Below are 20,980 nucleotides of genomic sequence, written 5' to 3' on the forward strand. Positions count from 1 at the left end.
AGATATAAAGCAAACCCCCCTTTCACGCTCTCCACATGAAAGGCGTTCGAGGTTGGCGCGGCTTCAAGAAGCCGTCTCCGTGACTACGCGGGCGTAGATATTAGCCATTAATTTCACGGTCGGGCTCCAGAAATGGCGATTTAATTGAGGCGAGAGTGATATCGGCGTCATTTGATGAGCGTAGCCGCCCCTCTGCGAGTTCTCTCTTTTCTCTCGTGTTCAAACGCGCTGCCCTGTAGGAGTTGCTTTTATTACTTGTTTACCCTCTCGGTTGCGCTCGAGGGAAGAGGCGGACTGAATAAGGCTGGAGTCGACAGAGTATTTTAGCCTCTTCGGGGAGGCTTAATGCTCGAGGGGCATGTATGTCACAGAGATTATGGTTAAATATGTTTCACGACTAGAGCGCATCGAAGGTCTTTTTATTGCGCTCGCCTAGAGCTCATTTGAGTCCACTGCAGCCAACACTCAACATCAAGCATTGGGTTCAATGTGTTTTTTTATGGCCAAAAAGCCACACTGTTTTCCATGTGTTCTGCTAATTAAATAACAATAAAAAAACTAAATAAAAGTAGTTTCATTTTTATAGTGTGTATTTATTCCGAGATTAAATGGTAAATGGTTGGCATTTATATAGCACCTGTATCCAAAGCACTGTACAATTAATGCTTCTCGTTCACCCATCCACACGCACACTCACACACCAAAGGCGATTGGCTGCCATGCAAGGTATCAATCAGCTTGTCAGGAGCATTTGGGGGTTAGGTGTCTTGCTCACCCCCATTAAATTATTAAAGATTACATGTGACCTGTCTCAACACCCATTCATTTTCTGTAGAAACGGTCAACCCAAACCTCTGCTACAGCTCTCCAAGGTCTGCCACTTTTTTTCCTTCAGCAAAAGCCCAGAGACTCCCACCACCACCCCTCCCTAGTTTGAAGCTGGCGACCATTTTAAAACGCATACACTGGCCTTCCCTTCTTCCCGAAGCCCAACAGCCCTACAGCCGTCAGTACCCATGAAGCCCAGCCCTGGAGTGAATCATGACGCTTGCTCACCTCATCCCTGACCCGAGCCTCTCCTGGTTTTTGTTTTTGCCTTAAAATCGGTGAATAGCTGTACAATCAATTGCTTCGATTGATCGATTAGAGTTACTTCATTCGTCATGATTATGGAAAACATGACATTTATCTTCCTGGTCTAGTACCACAGATTATCAAACATCAACAGCAACGTTCACAACAGCAGCTGCAGCCACAACAACGAACATTTCATGCCGATAACAATTAATTTCATGGCAGTGACAGATGTATGCACGTCATTGTATCATGTGCAGAGCACACGTCATCGCACATGGTATCAAAGAGTGCATGAAGTGCAAACCGGGATTTGACATTGCAGTGCAACTAGACCAACTGCAAACAGTGCAAACAGTGATTAAGTGCGGAGTAACCAAAAACCAACTGACCCAGTGCTCCAGGTTAAGTGTTGACCACCTCTGTACTGTACACTCAAGCTGTTATGAGACAAGAGACAGGTCAGCTATTTTGTTTTCTTCTCTTTCTTGCACTCCACCCATTGGGAGGTGTAAGAATGTTCTCCGAGAACATTGCGGCGGTGACCCGGTCATGCAGGTTCTTCCTATACAACATACGGAGAATCCGCCCCTTTCTCACCCCCTACTCGACCCAGTTCCTGGTCCAAGCGATGGTTCTGTCCCGCCTGGACTACTGCAATTCCCTCTTGGCTGGCCTCCCAGCATCCACCATCAGACCCCTCCAACTTATCCAGAATGCAGCAGCTCGTCTGGTCTTCAACCTTCCCAAATACTCACACGTCACCCCCCTGCTTACTTCCCTCCTCTGGCTGCCTGTCATGGCTCGCATCAAATTCAAAACATTGGTGCTAGCCTTCCAAGCAGTTAAGGGGTCTTCTCCAGCTTACCTACAAAACCCTACACCCCTGCCAGACCTCTTCATTCAGCCTCCACCGGCCGCTTGGCACCTCCCCCTCTCCGAACCTCCACTTCACGCTCACGACTACTGTCTGTTCTGGCTCCACGGTGGTGGAACGAACTCCCCGTTGAGGTCAGAACTGTAGAATCTCTCCCCACCTTCAAGCGCAAACTGAAGACGCACCTCTTCAAGCAGCACCTCTCCCCGTCCCTCCCTACCTCCCTGTGAACCTTAATTGTTGTCTTTGTGATTTACTTTGTGTATCGGTATTTTTAGTTGGCTAGGTAAGCAGTGTTTGGATAGTTAAGTTTGGTCACTTTTGTTTTGTTGTTTGTTTGTTTGTTTGTTTGTTTGTTTGTTTGTTTATTTGTTTGTAAAAAAAAAAAAAAAAAATTGTACTTCCCTCTAGGGTCTTTCAGCACACTTATCCCTGGTTATGGGTATGCACTTTGTTGTACGTCGCTCTGGATAAGAGCGTCTGCCAAATGCCATTAATGTAATGCAAGAAATTTATCTGATGCCAGTATGTCTGCTGGCCACACATTCCCTGGATCTTATCCGTGTTGTAATCAGTTGGTACAATGGTAGAATAGCAGGTCGGGAGGGAGAGATCAGGTCATTGAGTCATTGACATGCTTGTTCAGTCACAGCATGATGGCCAGTACATGACGGCCTAACTGATAGTTGTCACAAGTTTGTCTCCATCCTCCTATAATGTGCTTTGAACATTCCTGATCAAAGGATGGGATAAAAAGTAATCACAGCAAAGGTTCTGGGTTCAGTCTGAATCCAGAATACATTTCATGTGTTTCTGACAACTGCCGTTCCTCGAAATAAACATTGTTTTCTTCAAGTTCGGGAGACCTTCCTGTTTTTCTTAGAGGGGTTATTGTCAGGTGTCAGGCATCATTATCATCATGCCTGTTTCCTGTAGTCCTATTCTCTCTGGTGTGAAAGCTCACCTTCTGTTTCTTCATCAGGTGACCTGCAACTGCTTCAGCATCAGTGACGGAGAGCTGCAGGAAGTGGGAGTGGGTCTCTATCCCAGGTGAGTCACTCATGCAAATGATGTGGTGATACAAATTACTTAAACAGGTAAGATTTTTGTGTTAAAATTGTTGTTACAAGACCATTGTAAATCCCTTCCTATCATTGAAAAAGGCTCACAGACATGTTGACTGTGTTTATAGTTTATATATTAATTTCTGGTTTAAAAATATACAGTTCACGGAACGAAAAGCAAAAAATGTTGCTTCACTGTTTGAAAACTTTGCCGATCAATGCACTAAGGCTGGTGTATTGTTTTCTTATTGTCAACATATCATATGGAAAGACCAACCAACAATACTGCTGTCTGACTCAATAGGCCACTGTCTGAAATTTTCTTACCACGTTTTAGCCTGCCGCTCGAGCAGGAAGACATTCTTTAAAATTGCGCACTAAAATACAATAAATTAATTAATTAAATACAGCTCAGCAAGACATCTTTTCATTTTCAGAAAACAGCCTATTATCACAAAAAGCATGGCCAGTGTAGTTTACCAAAATGACTTACAACGGAGCAAATTGTTATTTTCGGTAATAGGCAATAAATGTCACCACATGAAATTGTTTCAGTAAGAAGAAGAAAGGCCCAGATTCATCATAATGATGAATTACTGACCAAAGCAACATTACTAGGTCTTTTTGACTTTTAATAGTTTTTGGACAACAATGACGTCCTATAACAGCCAGGATATTGCTACAGTGCATCCGGAAAGTATTCACAGCGCTTCACTTTTCCCACATTTTGTTATGTTACAGCCGTATTCCAAAATGGAATAAATTCTTTTTTTTCCTCAAAATTCTACACACAACACTCCATAATGACAACATGAAAGAAGTTTTTTTAAAAATTTTTGCAAATTTATTAAAAATAAAAAACTAAGAAATCACATGTACATAAGTATTCACAGCCTTTGCTCAATACTTTGTTGATGCACCTTTGGCAGCAATTACACCATCAAGTCTTTTTGAATATGATGCCACAAGCTTGGCACACCTATCTTTGGGCAATTTCGCCCATTCCTCTTTGCAGCACATTTTCAAATCTCTCCAGAGATGTTCAATCGGATTCAAGTCTGGGCTCTGGCTGGGCCACTCAAGGACATTCACAGAGTTGTCCTGAAGCCACTCCTTTGATATCTTGGCTGTGTGCTTAGGGTCATTGTCCTGCCGTTCTGGTTTTCATCCAGGATGTCTCTGTACATTGCTGCATTCATCTTTCCTTCAATCCTGACTAGTCTCCCAGTTCCTGCCACTGAAAAACATCCCCACAGCATGATGCTGCCACCACCATGCTTCACTGTAGGGATGGTATTGGCCAGGTGATGAGCGGTGCCTGGTTTCCTCCAAGCATGACACCTGGCATTCACGCCAAAGAGTTCAATCTTTGTCTCATCAGACCAGAGAATTTTGTTTCTCATGGTCTGAGAGTCCTTCAGGTGCCTTTTGGAAAACTCCAAGCGGGCTGCCATGTGCCTTTTACTAAGGAGAGATGGTTGTCCTTCTGGAAGGTTCTCCTCTCTCCACAGAGGAACGCTGGAGCTCTGGTTCTTGGTCACCTCCCTGACTAAGGCCCTTCTCCCCCGATTGCTCAGTTTAGACGGGTGGCCAGCTCTAGGAAGAGTCCTGGTGGTTCCGAACTTCTTCCATTTACGGATGATGGAGGCCACTGTGCTCATTGGGACCTTCAAAGCAGCAGAAATTTTTCTGTACCCTTCCCCAGATTTGTGCCTCGAGACAATCCTGTCTCGGAGGTCTACAGACAATTCCTTTGACTTCATTTTTGGTTTGTGCTCCGACATGCACTGTCAACTGTGGGACCTTATATTGACAGGTGTGTGCCTTTCCAAATCATGTCCAATCAACTGAATTTACCACAGGTGGACTCCAGTTAAGCTGTAGAAACAGGAAAAGGTTGATCAGTGGAAACAGGATGCACCTGAGCTCAATTTTGAGCTTCATGGCAAAGGCTGTGAATACTTATGTACATGTGATTTCTTAGTTTTTTTATTTTTAATAGATTTGCAAAAATCTCAAAAAAACTTTTTTCACATTGTCATTATGGGGTATTGTGTGTAGAATTTGGAGGAAAAAAATGAATTTAATCAATTTTGGAATAAGGCTGTAACATAACAAAATGTGGAAAAAGTTAAGCGCTGTGAATACTTTCCGGATGCACTGTATATTTGGCATTGGCTAGATGGCCAATACTTGTTGGCAACATAAAGGTCTGGTTAGGTTTCTGTCCATCCCAACAAGTGATACCGCATTCTGTAGCTCTGATCTTATAGTTTCACAGAAACTTCAGCAAGTTTCGTCACATATTTGGGACGCAGTGAACCAAAGAGGGCTTGAAGAGATCATCTAAATAAAAACGCACTTATAAGCTATGCAAATTCAACTGAACCTCAATTATCAGTCTCTGTGTGTGAACATTTCTGTAGGGAATGATATCACAGCACAGATTAAGTTCAAACCGGCATCTGCGGGGATGGTGAGATCACGGCTGAGTCACAGGGCTTGTGACTGCAGAAAACACATCCAGAGAATGCCAGGAAAATGTGCAATGACTGTGATCAAGGTGGAAGCTCAAGTCCGTGTGGAACATTGGGACTTGCTTGTTTTCTCGCTGTTTTTTAAACGCAGTCTAAAATGATCACTCCTGTATATCATGCTAACACCACTCTCAGTTTTCATCATACAATATATTCAAATTCTCCTGGGTGAAATTAATTAATTAACTTAATTTGGTACCACTTAAAGTTAAACACAATAAAGTTACATGAATTGGCATTAATTAGTGTAGTTGTTAACATGAATGAATGATTTACAAATGCTTTAATTAAGCATGTAATTCACTTTTAATTAGTTCTTCATTCTTAACTTCTAACTTAGTGAAATTAATATTTATACATTAGCAAATAATAGGATGAACGTATAATTAGTAAACCATTAACAGATACTTTTGCTGGTTTTCTCATTCCAATATGAATTGGCCTTAACTAATGTAGTTCACATGTATTAATGATGAGCAAATGCATGAACAAAGCTGAACGGCTTAACATGTCAGGAGTTAGTCATGTAACCTTATTGTAAAGTGTTACCCTTAATTGTTTTGGATTCAAATACTTTTCTGGTGCAATTGTGCTAACCCAGAGGATCAGAATGTGCAGGTTGTAGTTTTTGAGAGTATTTCATAGGTTCTAATACATCAGACAATAAAGCCTTGAAGAGTAATTGAATCCAAAACAATTACGTATTTGACTCTGGTCTGGTTTGAACACTGGAACAATGCCCACTACCACTTCAGTTGTTGTTTTCTCCAGGGGTGTAACACACACCCAGGTGAGACAGATCCTTGTCACTGTCAAAACCAAAAAAATAAAAGCCCCATTTTTATATGCAAACAATTAGACACAATCACTATGAGAGATTTATTATCATGAAAGTACTGCTTGCGTAGACTCGCCACTTGCTTGTGTAACAGGTGAGAAATTGCCTGAGTCCGAGGTGGGATTTGAACCCCGGCCTCTCACTTGTCCAAATTATTTGTTGAACGAACGCGTTACCAGTCAGCTAAAGACAAACTCGCCTCTAGCCAAGGGCAACAACGTTCTTTTGAATTTGAGTGCTACGTCATCGGGGAGTGTTGTCGCGATAACCTGCTATCAGCCTTCGCTTTCACTGCACCATCCGTGCTTACTAGCGAACTAGCTGAGCTAACCATGCTACACTTGCAAATGAAGGGGGTTTCCTCTCTAAATGTTACAGGGATACCTTTTATTTTATTTTCAGCATGGAGGCTGTTCTTAGCCAAACCTGAATACATATTGTGACGTGTATCATTGTTTGTCATCAGCCATCAGGAATATGTTGTTTATGCTCAGCTTGTTTAGTCTATGGATCTTCTTCCTTAGATGCACTGAGGGAGTGAAACACTAAACTGGGTCTAATCTTAGTTCAGTTGTTCTCTCTACTACCCCAGTAAATCCGTGAGAGGCTTTGGAGTGTGTTACCAGTCCTGCTACCAGTCGTGCTTTTCTTGGGAAGACTACAGCTTTGGGATTACTTGAGTGTGACAAGAAGACCTTTTGCCTCAATAAACGCTCATGTGGAATGCTGAGAGCTATCCTCAGGCATCATCTTATCTTGCTTACGCTATATGCTCAGGCAGTAAGAGCAGTCGTCTGGCAGTCAGAGGGTTGCCGGTTCGATCCCCCACTCGGGCTGTGTTCAGGTGTCCCTGAGCAACACCTAACCCCTAAATTCTCCTGACAAGCTGGTTGGCGCCTTGCAGGGCAGCCAATCGCCGTTGGTGTGCGAGTGTGTGTATGAATGGGTGAATGAGAAGCATTAATTGTACAGCACTTTGGATAAAGGCGCTATATAAATGCCAACCATTTACCATTTACCTTATGTGTAGGTTGGGCCCTGTAACTTTGGTATTGTGGTTTGAGCCTGGTTTAATCCACCAGCCAACTATAGGGTAGGTTCAGGTCTGCCAGGGTTCCTTTAGTTTGAAATGTATTCATTCCTCCCGACGACATGCCAGATATCCACGGGATACAAGTTATCAGTGGGAGGTAGATATCTTCAGTGGTCTGTGCCAACTATCTGGTAAAACTTTTCTCTTCTGCTCTATACTTTTAAACATTTTTTTGTTATTTTAGCTGTGAACTAGTGCATACAGTACTGTAGCCAGGGCTGGCTGTTGGCATCAAAATTATATGCCAGGCATCAGTAACTTACAGTCCTCAAGGGCCAAGATTTACTGGATTTCCACCCTCCCTTTACCTGGGAGTCAGGTGTCTGGCCAAACAGTAGCACCAATTACACAGGTGAAAAGAAACCCAGGCTGGATTTGTCATAGACATTCTGTAGCTACAACCTTCCCTGAGCCACAGAGTTTAAAGTTGTTGTTTTTTGTAAGACATTTACTTGTACAATATTGTTATTTATGTGTCTGTGGTGATTGGTTCCTTGGTCCGCGATCACTCTCCCAACTCTCGACCACCCCCCAACACGGTCCACAATCGGTTCATCCCTAAATATTTCTGTTTACATCCACCAAAATTCTGCAGCTGGCTTTGTGTATTGCACTAATGCTGTACTGAACTGACCCAAAAAGAATATTATTTTGTAAATCCGTTATCAAATCGTCCCCCAAGTACTTCTGGAGCCTTTCTCTGGCTGGGCAATTGCGGTTTTTGAATTATCCTGAAACAATGAGAGTCTCAGGCCTGTATTAAATCAACATTTGTCCTTCACGTTGACTTCCAAATGAATGCCAGCTATTGCCAAGGAAGCATGCTTCAGTCTCAGCCCCTTACCTGACCCCTGAGGATTATGTAAAAGAAGTATTTATTCCTGTCTGGGTTGGTCTCCTATAATGAGCCTTGATGATGACCAACTGGAGCAGAAACTAATGACAGGAAAGGGATTTGGTGGAGGGGCTGGGGGATAAGAGCCATTCGAGTGTTGTGTCTGTGGTGACGCCGCGGTGAAATAAGAGCAACTTATTTAGCCATTTAGCAGATGCTCTTATCCAGAGTATAAGTGTACACATATAAACCTAGGCAACAAGCCGTGCAAAAGCCCATCAGGGTCATAACTGAAAGTAGAAGTCAACACATAATCTTGCTTAAAGTTTAATGCCCTACTAGGCGAAGAGGGAGGTAGGGAATGTGGTATTATTAAGAGGATTGAGGATATAGTTTTATATTTCGACTCATTTAAAGGTAAAGATTTTTTTGTTTAACCATTGTTACAAGACCATTGTAAATCCCTTCCAATCATTGAAAAAGGCATGTCATGTTGACTCACCCTCTGCCTGTATTTAAAGTCCTTAAATTCGGGTTACAAAATATACAGTTGACGCATCCACACACTGTACAGCTGTACAATAATTGAAGCTCATTTGTTGAAAATTGGTTCTAATTGCCCAACCAATGATGTTTCAATGTCAGCACGTTCACAGAGAAGGGGGAGGGATAAACAGTGTTGTGGTTTTACAGTGTTGCTGCAATTCCTCTCTTGACCGGTACAAATGACCTATTGTACCTTTTAAAGTAACTTCATTTCACTCACATGCTTGTGTTACCAGTGCAGATACAACAACTCCAGGTCCTGTGGGCTGTAGTCTCGAACTATCACCTTCGTTCACTGATTATTTTACCTCATTGGAAGTAAGCTCATTAGTGAAATCAGGTGGTGTAGTGCATGTGTAACAGGGTTAGTTCCGCTCGTTCGCCCGTAGGCACTGTGTGAGGTGTGGCGAAGGCCCGGAGCAGGTTACCACGACAAAGTTCCCCGAACGTAACCCTCAAATTCAAAAAGACTGTTGTTGCCCTTGGCTAGGGGCGAGTTCGCCTTTAACTGGCTGGTAACGTGTTTGTCTGGCAATTCTTTAGACGAGTGAGAGGCCGAGGTTCAAATCCCACCTCAGACTCTCTGAAATCTCTAACTCGTTACACATGGTTGGAGCGAATACCTGCAAACACTGCGGCCAACAGGACCTGGACTTCAGTAGTCTTGCTTTAGTGCTACTCCCTTCAAAAAAGCGGGTGTTAGGTTTCACATTTTGGAAAGAGCTGGGCTGTGAAGTCACAGTAATGCATTTATTCACTAAACTAAGACATGACATCAGCTTGCCCCTACAAAAAGAACATCGAATGAAATACATTTCGATTAGACTGCCAAAAGTTTTACCAATAAGAACCGCAGATTCACAAAAGCTGGCTGTGCAAAATAAACCCACAAGCTCTGTTCACACATAATTCAGCCATGCAGCCATTTTATCCAGCATTAGATAGGGGGAGAGCAAATGTCTGTCACTGCCTACCTGCTGCAACCTCTCACCGATGTGAAACGGCAGTGCGATAATGCCGACGTGTTGCACTGACGGAGGTTACGGGTTTCGCTTATGCTTCTGGGTTAAGTCCCTACAGTCCCTGCAGAAGGCATTTTCTGTTTCCTTACTTGTTCATAGCTTTCCCTAAGCCTTCAAATAACAGTCATATCATACTTGGAGTAAGTCTCTACTGCATGAATTCACCATTTGTTAGACTTTTTTATTTTTTATTCATTCCTTGTTTTGAATTTTTTTAAAACTGTGAATATGCCAATGTAACACATTTCATTTTTCCCAACCACTGGAAATCTGCTGCCTGCTGTTAATGTCTTAACATAGCTATTCTTTTTGTTTTGTTACAAATGAGCTTGCTTGCTGTCTTTGTTGAGACAGGGTCTAGGAAGTAAGTTTCAGGAAGAAACAGAGGAGGTTGAAATGGCTATGTTCAAGGGAAGATGTGAGACGTGTGGTCCAGAGAAGGTGCATTCCTTTAGCCATACCCCTCTTGAGCCATGTCCAATACCTTCAATCCCCTTCCTCAACTTTGTTCCCTTCTTTATCAGTTTCTGCTGTCTACCTGTCTGAATTAAAGCAAAAACAAACCACAAAAAGAACTGGACTGTCCTATTCTTCTTTAATAAAAAAAGAAAGGCAAGGAGAGACACGTGATGACAGTTCTGGATGACAGAGAATTGAAGGATTTCTCTTGCAGGAAGGTGACACAAGCTTGTTTGAAGAATGCAGTGACACATGCGATGGACAGGGATGCGTTCAGCAGGGAGTATATTGGATCTCGAGATTGACCATTTTAATACTTATTTTGCTTTATATTACATATTTTCATTGATTGAGACTGACACACACAGTAAATGGATATCTCTGAATTAATTTCCTAACTCGAACTCAATTCTAATTGTATTAGATATGAAATTATTTATATATTACATTATTGGCATTTGGCAGACGCTCTTATCCAGAGCGACGTACAGTTGATTAGACTAAGCAGGAGACAGTCCTCCCCTGGAGCAATGCAGGGTTAAGGGCCTTGCTCAAGGGCCCAATGGCTGTGCGGATCTTATTGTGGCTACACCGGGATTAGAACCACCAACCTTGTGTGTCCCAGTCATTTACCTTACCCACTACGCTACAGGCCGCCCCAGATATACATTTTAGTAATAACTTCGATGTGAATATAATCAGTGACTTATTCAGGGTCGAATATTGCGGTCTTGAAACGACTTGCAAATGTATTGGGATTAACAAATGTATTGGGATTGAACTGCATTAAAACTGTAAATTAATTATATATTTTTGATAATCCAACCTACACACACAGGCACACCCACACCCACACAGACTCAGATTAAACATCCTCCATGGCGGGGGGGGTTCAGACATACATGGGTGACCACAAATCCTTTCCCTCCCCTTATGTTTCATATCATGCTCCGCGAGGCAGAACCAACCGTCCAGCAGCTTTTCGGACCCTGGATGAAATTCACGGTCGCCGGTGTTCGACAAAATTCCCTGACCCCCCCCCCGGCCGCCCCAGAGGAGCACTTGTTCCCCTCCGGTTTGTGCAAGCATGGCGGTACCCCAGCTAATCCCTTCGGTTTAGGTCTGGTGACCGCCGGGGGATTTCAGTTGTCGTCGTCTCCTTGTTTCCACGGCGCCCCTCCGTTCCCCCTCCCCGCCCCGACAATCTCCATCAGCGAGGCTTCCTGAACGGGCGGGCGGCCAGAAGATCCGCGACCCGCCGGGGGAAAGAAAGTGTGGCGTTGGCAGAGCTCTGAGCTCCAGCGAAGTTCGACGGGTGAACCGCGCACCAGCTCGCACACGCTGCGCTGCCCCGACATTTTGTGTGGATTTACAGCCGTCCCACCCAACAGGAAGTGGAGGGTGTTTTCGCTTATTTGGTCCGTAAGGCCAACCTCCTTTCACTCATTTTTGCAAATGTGAGAAAACATTTTTTTTGTCTTGCCACAAATAGACGTGCATTTTTGCTGTACTCAGAGGACTGCAATGTAGGTCTCTTAAAAGCATGGGGAGAAAAGTTATTTGTCTTCTGAAGCCTTTGTTGCTGGTGAGGGTTTTATCACCCCCTGCTTTTTTAACACAAGCTTGAAAATGACATACTCCAAATATAATGGTTACTATTCTTGAACCCTTTTCAATACAGGCATAATTCTGGTCTCTTCTGAAAGGTAACCCTTTGGGTCAAATATATTAGTCAAAATTACTCGAAATATTCCTGAAACAAAGTCACAGAAGTTCAAACACAGTGGAATATGTTTTTCTCACTGAAAATATTGGATACAGATTATTGTGGCTTTGTGGAATTAGGAACTATTATGCATTTGGTTCTCTGGACCCATGCTGTGAAAAGGACACTGACATTACTTTGATTTGTGTAGTCTGTGGATTTCCAAAATGCTGAGGTGATATCCCCCCACGTTTGTATTGCCACCCACATGTTACAAAATAAGGAACTGTTGTCTCAAAAGCAATGGCTTCTTAAAGTAGTTTATAGAGATGGAACCGCGAGTTTTAACGCTTTCAAACAGGTATATCCTGCTACCGTCGTGATTGAAGATTGCACCGTGAAAAAAGGAATGAATGCAAAACACCCACAGCGGTCCAGCCCTGGGTCAGTGAGACTGAAGGGGTTAATTATATTCCTTAAGAATGTTATGTGCGCACCATTGTTATGTATTGGCTGAAATGAGGCCGCATATTCATGCGCGTGTGAATGATTTGAAACGAGAGGAGTGCACTGGTCAGGTAACAGCAGTGCAATGGGTCAGTGAAGGTCAGCCGGATAACGAGACGTTATGCCCAAACTTGACATTTGCTAACGGGGCTGTTAACGCCCTGCGCCCCACCAACCCCAAATCCGGGAGGATTGCTACTGCTTTTTTGAGGGCATTAATTAAAGATGGGGCCGCATGCTGCACCTCTCCCTCTGCCTATTGATATTTTAAGTTGCCTAGCAACAGCCGGCTTTTCTGCCGCCGGTTTTCAGTGGACGGAAAAAAAGATGGGGGGAATTTTCCTGCCGTGTCGGTTCTTTAGTCTGTTTGTGCTTTTTTTCTCTTCAGTTTCTTATTCTCCTCACACCCTTCAACCCCCTCCTCTGTGTAATTATTACTTTTGTTGTCGTCTCATTTAAAATTCTCTTTTATTTCCGTATACCTGCGCAGGCTCGCTTGTTTTTATTTATTTATTTTATTTTTGGACACGCTTGACATGAGGGCGAGATGACTCGCTCCCAAAAGCTCACGGTTATTGTGTGCTGGGACGAGGAGCCCATCAGCGACTGTCAGTCTTTGTACTGTGCGGTGTCAGTTGTCACGCGGCACAACTGAATGGATGAGCGCCTCATGAGAAATGAAAGTATGATCCCATTAAAAATTAAACCCTTCCTGAAATCGCAATGCCGGTGTAAATATGTTAATCTGAATGAGATGCGGAACTTTCAAAAACACCATTTTTGCTATTTCTAAAAGCTGTCATTGAATGAGTCAAGATTTGATTGTCATTTTTTATATCTAATAAATGGAATTAAATTATTCAGGACATTGAGTACCTGAAGTACCTATGCAAAAAAAGGTTGTAATGTAAAAATGTAGTGTCAGTAGATTAATATAAAGCCCATTGCAGTTTGCGGAAGATGAAGATTCAGAGAAGGGAATTCAAGATAAATGTGTATAATTCATCCAGCCCTGAAAAACTACATTCCAGGCACACAATACAGTAGTCTATCCATACAGGTGGTGTATGGATGTGGTGCATTCATTCTGACAATGCTGCTTTGGTAAAACTCAGTTTCTACTTGATAGACGTCTGTAATAATTATCTGCAAAACATAGCAGTGATATTAAGATGGTAAAATACGCATACGTAATAGGCCAGGGATCATCACCTAGCTTTTCTGGACATATTTTCTGAAGTCATATTGGCATGCAAGACACAAAATTGTGATGGTATACATCCAATTAAATTAAATTGTATTTGTATAACGGTTTTCACAATACAAGATTCTCACAAAGCATCTTTACAAAGAACCCAGGCCTGAGACCCCCTCAGAGCAACCCCAAGGCGACAGTGGCCAGGAGAAACTCCCTGGCTGGCAGGAGGAAACCTTGAGCAGAACCGAGCTCCGAGGGGGCATAATGACACCGCAAATATGTCCTTAAAGTAATCTGAGGCCTGAAAATAAACACAAAAAGATTATGTGACGCTGTGTGGTAAAGGGGATAACATCGCACAGTTGACATGCCTGACAGTTCAGGACATCAGGGCAGAGAGGACAGGGTATTACCCCAGAAAGTATGTCGTATTATGTTGAAAGAAATGCTGATGAACGTCTGTGACCGAAACATTTGTTTGCCTTGAATAAACTGCATTTTTGCTATTTCCTTTTGGATTTTTTGAATTTCTATGCCAGTGTGCTGCTATTTATTATAGTTTGACTAAAATAATGAATTCTAAGAATTTTTTTTTTTTTTTTTTTTTTTTTTTTTTTATGTAATCCATTATGGCATCCATTAAACTATTATTCAGTTTTGTATGGCCTCTTGCATTATAACATATTAGAGTGACCTGCAATCCTGAGGGTTGCTTGCTATAGTACTGGAAATATGTTATATGTATGGAGAGTTATGGGGATAAAAGCTATCCTGTTGCTGGAATGAATTAGCATAGCATTGGCATCCCTTTGAGAGATGATGGCTCTCTGTTAGTGGCAGGAGTGTAGTGTGGTGAGTAGTCAGCCACTGTGGGAAAAGGCAATCATTTGTTGAATGAAGGCTCAGAATTCATTTGTAAGCTTTAAAATCAAAGGGATGAGGCAACAATCCTGTTAATTTACAGGAAACATATGAGGCTGCCAGGAAGGAAAGACAGCCCAGGGGCAGTTCACCCCAAAAATTAAACAACACTATGTTTCCACTTACCCGGAGTGCAATAAGTCCATCCAGATACTGTAGTTTTGTTGTTTTCTATAGTTTTTTCTCTATCCAGAGATTCCTTTTGGTTCTGTTATGGTTCTTCTTGGGTTTACACCATAAAAATACTGCTTTGCCATACTTTTCACACTTCCACTCACTACTACTGATGATACTGACTTTCACACTCCACATTTGTCCTGTCTTATTTTGTAAAATTTACCTGAACTTGGTCTTTAAATTAATCTTCTTTTTTCATGTTCTCTGAGCCAGAAATGTTATATATGAAGCTCAAAATAAGAATTATTTCATATGAAATTCCAATTATTTGAAACTGGCAAACATAACACATCAACATTTTTTTTTTCTAGGTAACCATTAATGTTATGGCTGTGAATTCAAAGTAGAGATATGGTTCACAGCAAGTCTGTCGTACACAGTGGTCGTTTCACGCCTGTTTCTGAATCACACATTTTGAAAAACACGTTCCAGACTAAGACTCCTCAAAGCTGTGTTAATGGAGTTCACAGCCAGCCTGCTGTGGCGTAATGGAGCTTTTGCCAAGTGTGAATGTTGGTGCTTGTGGATCGTGTACATTTGCAAATGTGTGTTTGAAAGTTCCTGAGTGGAATAAGCCTCTATTCCTGGCAGTAAACTTTGATGTACTGTACATGCTCACCAAAATGCCGATGAGGGTAGCTCAACTAACAATAGCTGTCTGAAATGGAAAACAATGGTTGAAATGCATTCCTGCCAGCCACATTGACTACAAGCATTGACTACTATAGCGGTTGATTGCTTGTGCATTGTCTGTCTGCTTTGAATGCAACTCTGCCATTGTATGTCATTCCAGGTACTACTTAATAATAATAATCAGATGTAATATAGGGGTAACGGTGCTGTGTGCTGGATTTAACTGTGTATCCCAAACATTTTATTTTGATAAATGGTAAATGGTTGGCATTTATATAGCACGTATATCTAAAGCACTGTACAATTGATGCTTCTCATTCACCCATTCACATTCACATGCCAACGGCGATTGGCTGCCATGCAAGGCACCAAGCAGCTCATTGAGGGTTAAGTGTCTTGCTCAGGGATACTTCGACCCACCCAGTGTGGGATCGACAACCCTTTGACTGCCAGACGACTGCTTTTACCTACTGAGCTAATGTCACCCTTATAAATGCACTTAATTGTGAAGGAATGCAGCTGTGATTGTTTCTTGTATACAGGTATTGTGCCAGTGATGTACAGTATCTTTTTCAACTTCTTAAAAAAACAATCACCGTCTAGAATATTGCATGCAGTGATTAATTTATAAAAAAATGTATTGAGGGAGGGTAAAATTCATGGACAGCTCTGGGGTTTTAGAAGATTATTCCTGTCTTCCTGAGCCTTTTCTTTCAAATAAACCCAAGTCACATATAAAAACTCTGCTACCATGATGAAAGTTAGTTCATTCCTTTTTATAAATCAAATTAAATCAGTCATTATTAATGCATGTGCTCCTGTGGGGAGTGATAATATTCTCGTGATGTTAATTGAACCCAGTAATGTGTAAGCCTTCATGTGCAGCATTCACAATGGATCTGCATGTAAGCATGTGCACACACACACCCCTTTATTTGGTAGACCATTGCACCACCTTGTTAATGCAAATCCCTAACCAGCCAATCACATGGCAGCAACTCGATACAGAAAAACATGGTCAAGAGGTTCAGTTGTTGTTTAGACCAAACATCAGAATGTGGAAGAAATGTGATCTACTGTAAGTGACGTTGATCGTTGTTGGTGCCAAATGTGGTGGTTAAAGTATCTCAAAAATGGGATACTTTAACACTCTTCTGGGATTTTCAAGGACAACAGTCTCTAGAGTTTACAGAAAGTGGTGTGAGAAAACAAAAAAAACATCCAGTGATCGGTGGTTCTCTGGGCAAAAAAGCTTTGTTAATGAGAAAGGTCAGAGGAGAATGGCCAGACTTGTCAAAGCTCACAGGGTGGTGACAGTAACTGAAAAAACCCTGTACTACAACAGTGGTATGATACAACAGAGTGTCTCTGAGTACTCAACATGTCAAACCTTTAAGTAAAAGGGCAGCAGAAGACATACTCTATGTATATACACTATGAAACATGCACTATACACCTAGCCTGACAAAGCACCCTTTGATCCCTCTCTCCTTATGCCATCTCCTTCCCTCTCTCTCTGTCCCTCTCTCTCCTTCTCCCTCTCTTTCTCCCTCCCTCTCCTCCCTCTCACTATCTCACACCCTCCCTCTCCTCTCTCTCTCTCCCCCCTCCCTTGCTCTCCTTCTCTCTCTCTTTCTCTTCCGGTTCAAGACAATGGAATGTTTTGTGTTTTGAAACAAATTTTGGGTCAGTGTTGGGTCTCTGAGGCCTTGGTCGTGCCTCGTGTTTTCGCATTGTGTTCCTTTATTGTGTTGTCTCACAAGAAAGGTAGGTTATAACTCTCTCTTTCTCTCACTCACTTCCTCTCCCTCTCTCTGTCAGCGTGTCCTTGTTGAACCACGCCTGCGGGCCCAACTGTGTGATGGTGTTTGAGGGAGGGACACTCCGTCTGCGGGCGGTCCGGGACATCCGACCCCTCGAGGAGGTAACCGCCCCACAGGCTGTGGATCCCCTGGCTGCACCAGCACCCTCCAGCCACGCACCAGCTGCCACTGCCGTGTGATCTGCAGCGTAACTGCCAATTTGTAGCTGGGTGTTGGTCGCCATTTAATTATAAGTAAATATAATAATATATATTTTCAATACATTCAAACCTACTCTCTCTCCAGCAAGCAAAGTCACTTCTTTCATATTTAGACATGTACGGCCATGTATGTGTAACACAGCTACACATATTGTACATAACCGATGCACTCTAACTGTAAGCATATGCAAAATCATAACTTTGTAATTACACTGCCGGAATGCCTGAACAGGACTCGGAGTCGCTGTTAAAAATACTTCATGACCTTTTTTTCCCCCCCACACTGCTCTGATTCTGATCCTATCCTCATCCGCCCTTATTATTTTGGTAGAAGTTTCTAGAAGCGCTGTAATCTGCCCGCTCAGAAAGGCATGCACACACTGACGCTTCCGAGTCGAAATCTAAAGGGCAAGTGTAACTGCCCTCTGCTCAGTATGGTGCCAATTAGGTTTGAGCGAATATGGGAGACATTAACTATCTGGCAGTTTCTCCGAGACGTTGGGGTAAAAGGAGATGTTAATGTTGTTAACTCCGCCCGCTGAGATTTTGAGGTAAATATGGTGTAGAAATGCGAGGGTTTCTCGTGTTTATGTCCAAATACAGCTACTCGTTGGAGCACACGACTCCACCTGCCCCTGCCTCATCCAACTCTCCAACGCAATCAGACCTGGGTCAGATACTTTATTGTTTTGGATTCAAATACTTTTCTATGCGTTACTGAACTTGTCTGGTGCACTCAAACCAAAGGAATGCTCTCAAAAAGTGCAAACACCCACCTTCTGCTCTTCTGGTCCTCTTGGTTGGCTCAGTTGCAACTGGCAAGATCTGTCGAGCACTGAAAAGCATTTGAATCCAAATCAAATTACGTATTCGGCTCAGGTCTGGACTCTGCTACCCAGCTCCATCTAATCCAATCCTACCCCACCCTGTTCAACCCCACCCTTCTCCACCCTTCCTCACAGCTCACCATCAGCTACACGGACGTGATGACGCCCAGCCAGGAGCGCAGGAAAAGGCTGCAGGAGCAGTACTACTTCCTGTGCGAGTGTGAGCGCTGCACCAACACTGATAAGGTGATAGCACGTGGTTTCTACTTACTATGTTTCTGCTGAAAATACCATTGGTGGCCAGTCGGGGAGTATCCCTATGGTTGAAATTAAATCTATCGCCCCAGTGCAGTAATGGAGACACTGGGCTTGAGGATGCCATCTTTCAGATGAGGCATTTTAGACCGTGGTCCTGAATTTCTTGGCTCTCCACCTGTACTCCTATGTGGAGATTTTTTTGTGTGTAAAATGGCTGCCAGCGTCACATCTGTCATGCATCATATCAGGTGGGTTCTACATTGGTTGTGGTTACTTTACATTACATTACAGTCATTTAGTAGATGATCTTATCCAGAGCGATGTACTGTAAAATGCAAATCTGAACCAGGGACAAGTACGTTAGTCCTAGTGTGATCACATAGATAAAACCTGAACCCTTGAAGAGTGCATCAACTTTCCAAGTAGCATACCACAGTTGACAGCTAGAATACCCCAAATACTAAAGTATTTTGTAAATAAATCATTGGCTAACCTCTCTTCAGTGTAGAGTGTGTTGAGATCATGTGATGAAAGACAATTTATAAAGGTTTCAACTGTAGTGCTGCAGTCCTTTGAAGGTACCCCCTTGATTTTGTGCAAATAGTATCATGCAACTGTTGGTGTGTAATATGGTGAAAAAGCAGTGCTGCCTTGTATTAGTGTTATGCAACTAATTCTCCATATTTTAAAGAGGCACTCCAGCTAAATCATGCAATTTGGTTTGCTGAATAATGTACCTAACATAAGCTCCATGAGTGAGTAATCTTGATTTCAGTGCTGAGTGCAGTTCTCCTGAAGAGAAGTTTTATTTGGTAATATGTATGGAGCATTAGCTTGGTGACTGAGAATCACGCTTTTATAGTGCAGTTACCTAGAGACAAATTAGTTCCCCCGACCTCCCACACCACTGCCGATGATGTCACTGGCCCGAAGGCTACGTGAACTGGTGGATGTGGCACGCATTTCCGGCAATAACGCTTCTGTCAGAGCTGATGGAACAGAGAATGAATCTGTTCGGAGAATGAACAGATTCATTGTGTCTCCGAGAAATATATGAGAATGCATGAGAATTAATACAAGGCCCATTATCTGTTTGCATGACTGTTTATTGTGCATTTGAATCTCTGCTTCAGGAACTGACTCTGCAGAGTCTTACCCTAATATTCACATTGTCTGAGATCAAACTGTCAATCTTGTGCATCTTCAAATTGACATTAACTTTAAATGACATTTTATTACATGAATAGATTACATGTTCCCTTCAGCGAGTATATTAATCTTGCTTTTCTTTGGTCTGAAATTATTTTTTTGAGACAGCGAGATGGGTCCAGTGTCTAGTTAATTGATATGAACAGTTTGATGAGAAAAATGAGAATTGCATAGCCCTGCAAACATTTCTTTCAACTTGCAATTTCAATGAACAAGATATGGCATCATAAACAAACAGATAGTAACTGTTGACTATATTGTGTGTTTTTTACAGCTGCTTCCTACCTCATCCCTAACATTTTTGGAAATTCAGGTTCTTTTTGACAGTTGCCAGCATTTAAAGAAGGCAGGGAAATGAATCCATTCTCTAATATTTTAAGCTGTTCCCAACAATTTGGGATGTGGTCCACATTGGGCAATGCCAGCATAGCATTGCAACATCACAGAAAGACCACTGCATACTAATTAGGATTCATTGTTACAGGTAGCAACCCATCCAGCCTACTGTATCCGGACATACAGTGCAGCTTTGCATTTCTCAAAATGGTAGGCCTGGTACAGCATAACTGAAAGATGAGTCAATGGTCACGTAAACCTTCCCTATTCTGGAGTTTGATTGGTTAACGGGAGTCAGGTAGGCTACACGCCCAATTGCACCCATAACACTGTGAGCGTGTTGGTTGACCTTCACAGGAAAATGACTCTTGTGATTACCTTGTGGCCCAGGATGAGCTAAGCTGTGAGCTGTGATGGATTTGACAGGCCGGGGCTCAAAGTGACAGGGGGAAAAAACACTCCGGGGGGTTCTGACCCATCATCGCCTCGTTTTGCTCAGCTCCAGTAACGCGCCAACCTCTAAAGAAACACCCTGAGCCAGACTCGCCACATAACCGTGCTTAATTCATTCTCCCATCCCCTGTTTAATGGCATGTTGTAATTGCCCGTATCATTTTAATGACATCAGAACATTACGAGAGACCTTCTTTCATGCTGACTTGGTTAATAACTGTTCCAAGCATGACGGCATTCTCTCTTTACTGCAAGGGCTGGCGGTTGTAGCAACGTAGAACCGTAAATAACTTGAGCCTTAATAACCATTTCTCTGTGGTTAACAGCTCTGTTTTTCTTATAGCACAACAATTTACCTTTTTTAATTTAATTTAATATGATGACTGAT

At 42.6% G+C, this 20,980-nt stretch overlaps 1 protein-coding gene across 1 annotated transcript in view; it reads left to right on the forward strand.

Moving 5' to 3' along the window:
- The window catches only part of smyd3 (SET and MYND domain containing 3), a 209,374-nt gene that overhangs the window by 148,839 nt on the left and 39,555 nt on the right, over nucleotides 1-20,980 (forward strand). Inside the window, exons 6-8 of the mRNA XM_061221466.1 lie at nucleotides 2,934-3,001; nucleotides 17,308-17,410; nucleotides 18,472-18,582. Coding sequence (XP_061077450.1) covers nucleotides 2,934-3,001; nucleotides 17,308-17,410; nucleotides 18,472-18,582 — 282 coding nt within the window. The remainder of the gene's footprint in view (nucleotides 1-2,933; nucleotides 3,002-17,307; nucleotides 17,411-18,471; nucleotides 18,583-20,980) is intronic.

Source organism: Conger conger, chromosome 1 (genome assembly GCF_963514075.1).
Source record: "Conger conger chromosome 1, fConCon1.1, whole genome shotgun sequence".
Taxonomy (NCBI): domain Eukaryota; kingdom Metazoa; phylum Chordata; class Actinopteri; order Anguilliformes; family Congridae; genus Conger; species Conger conger.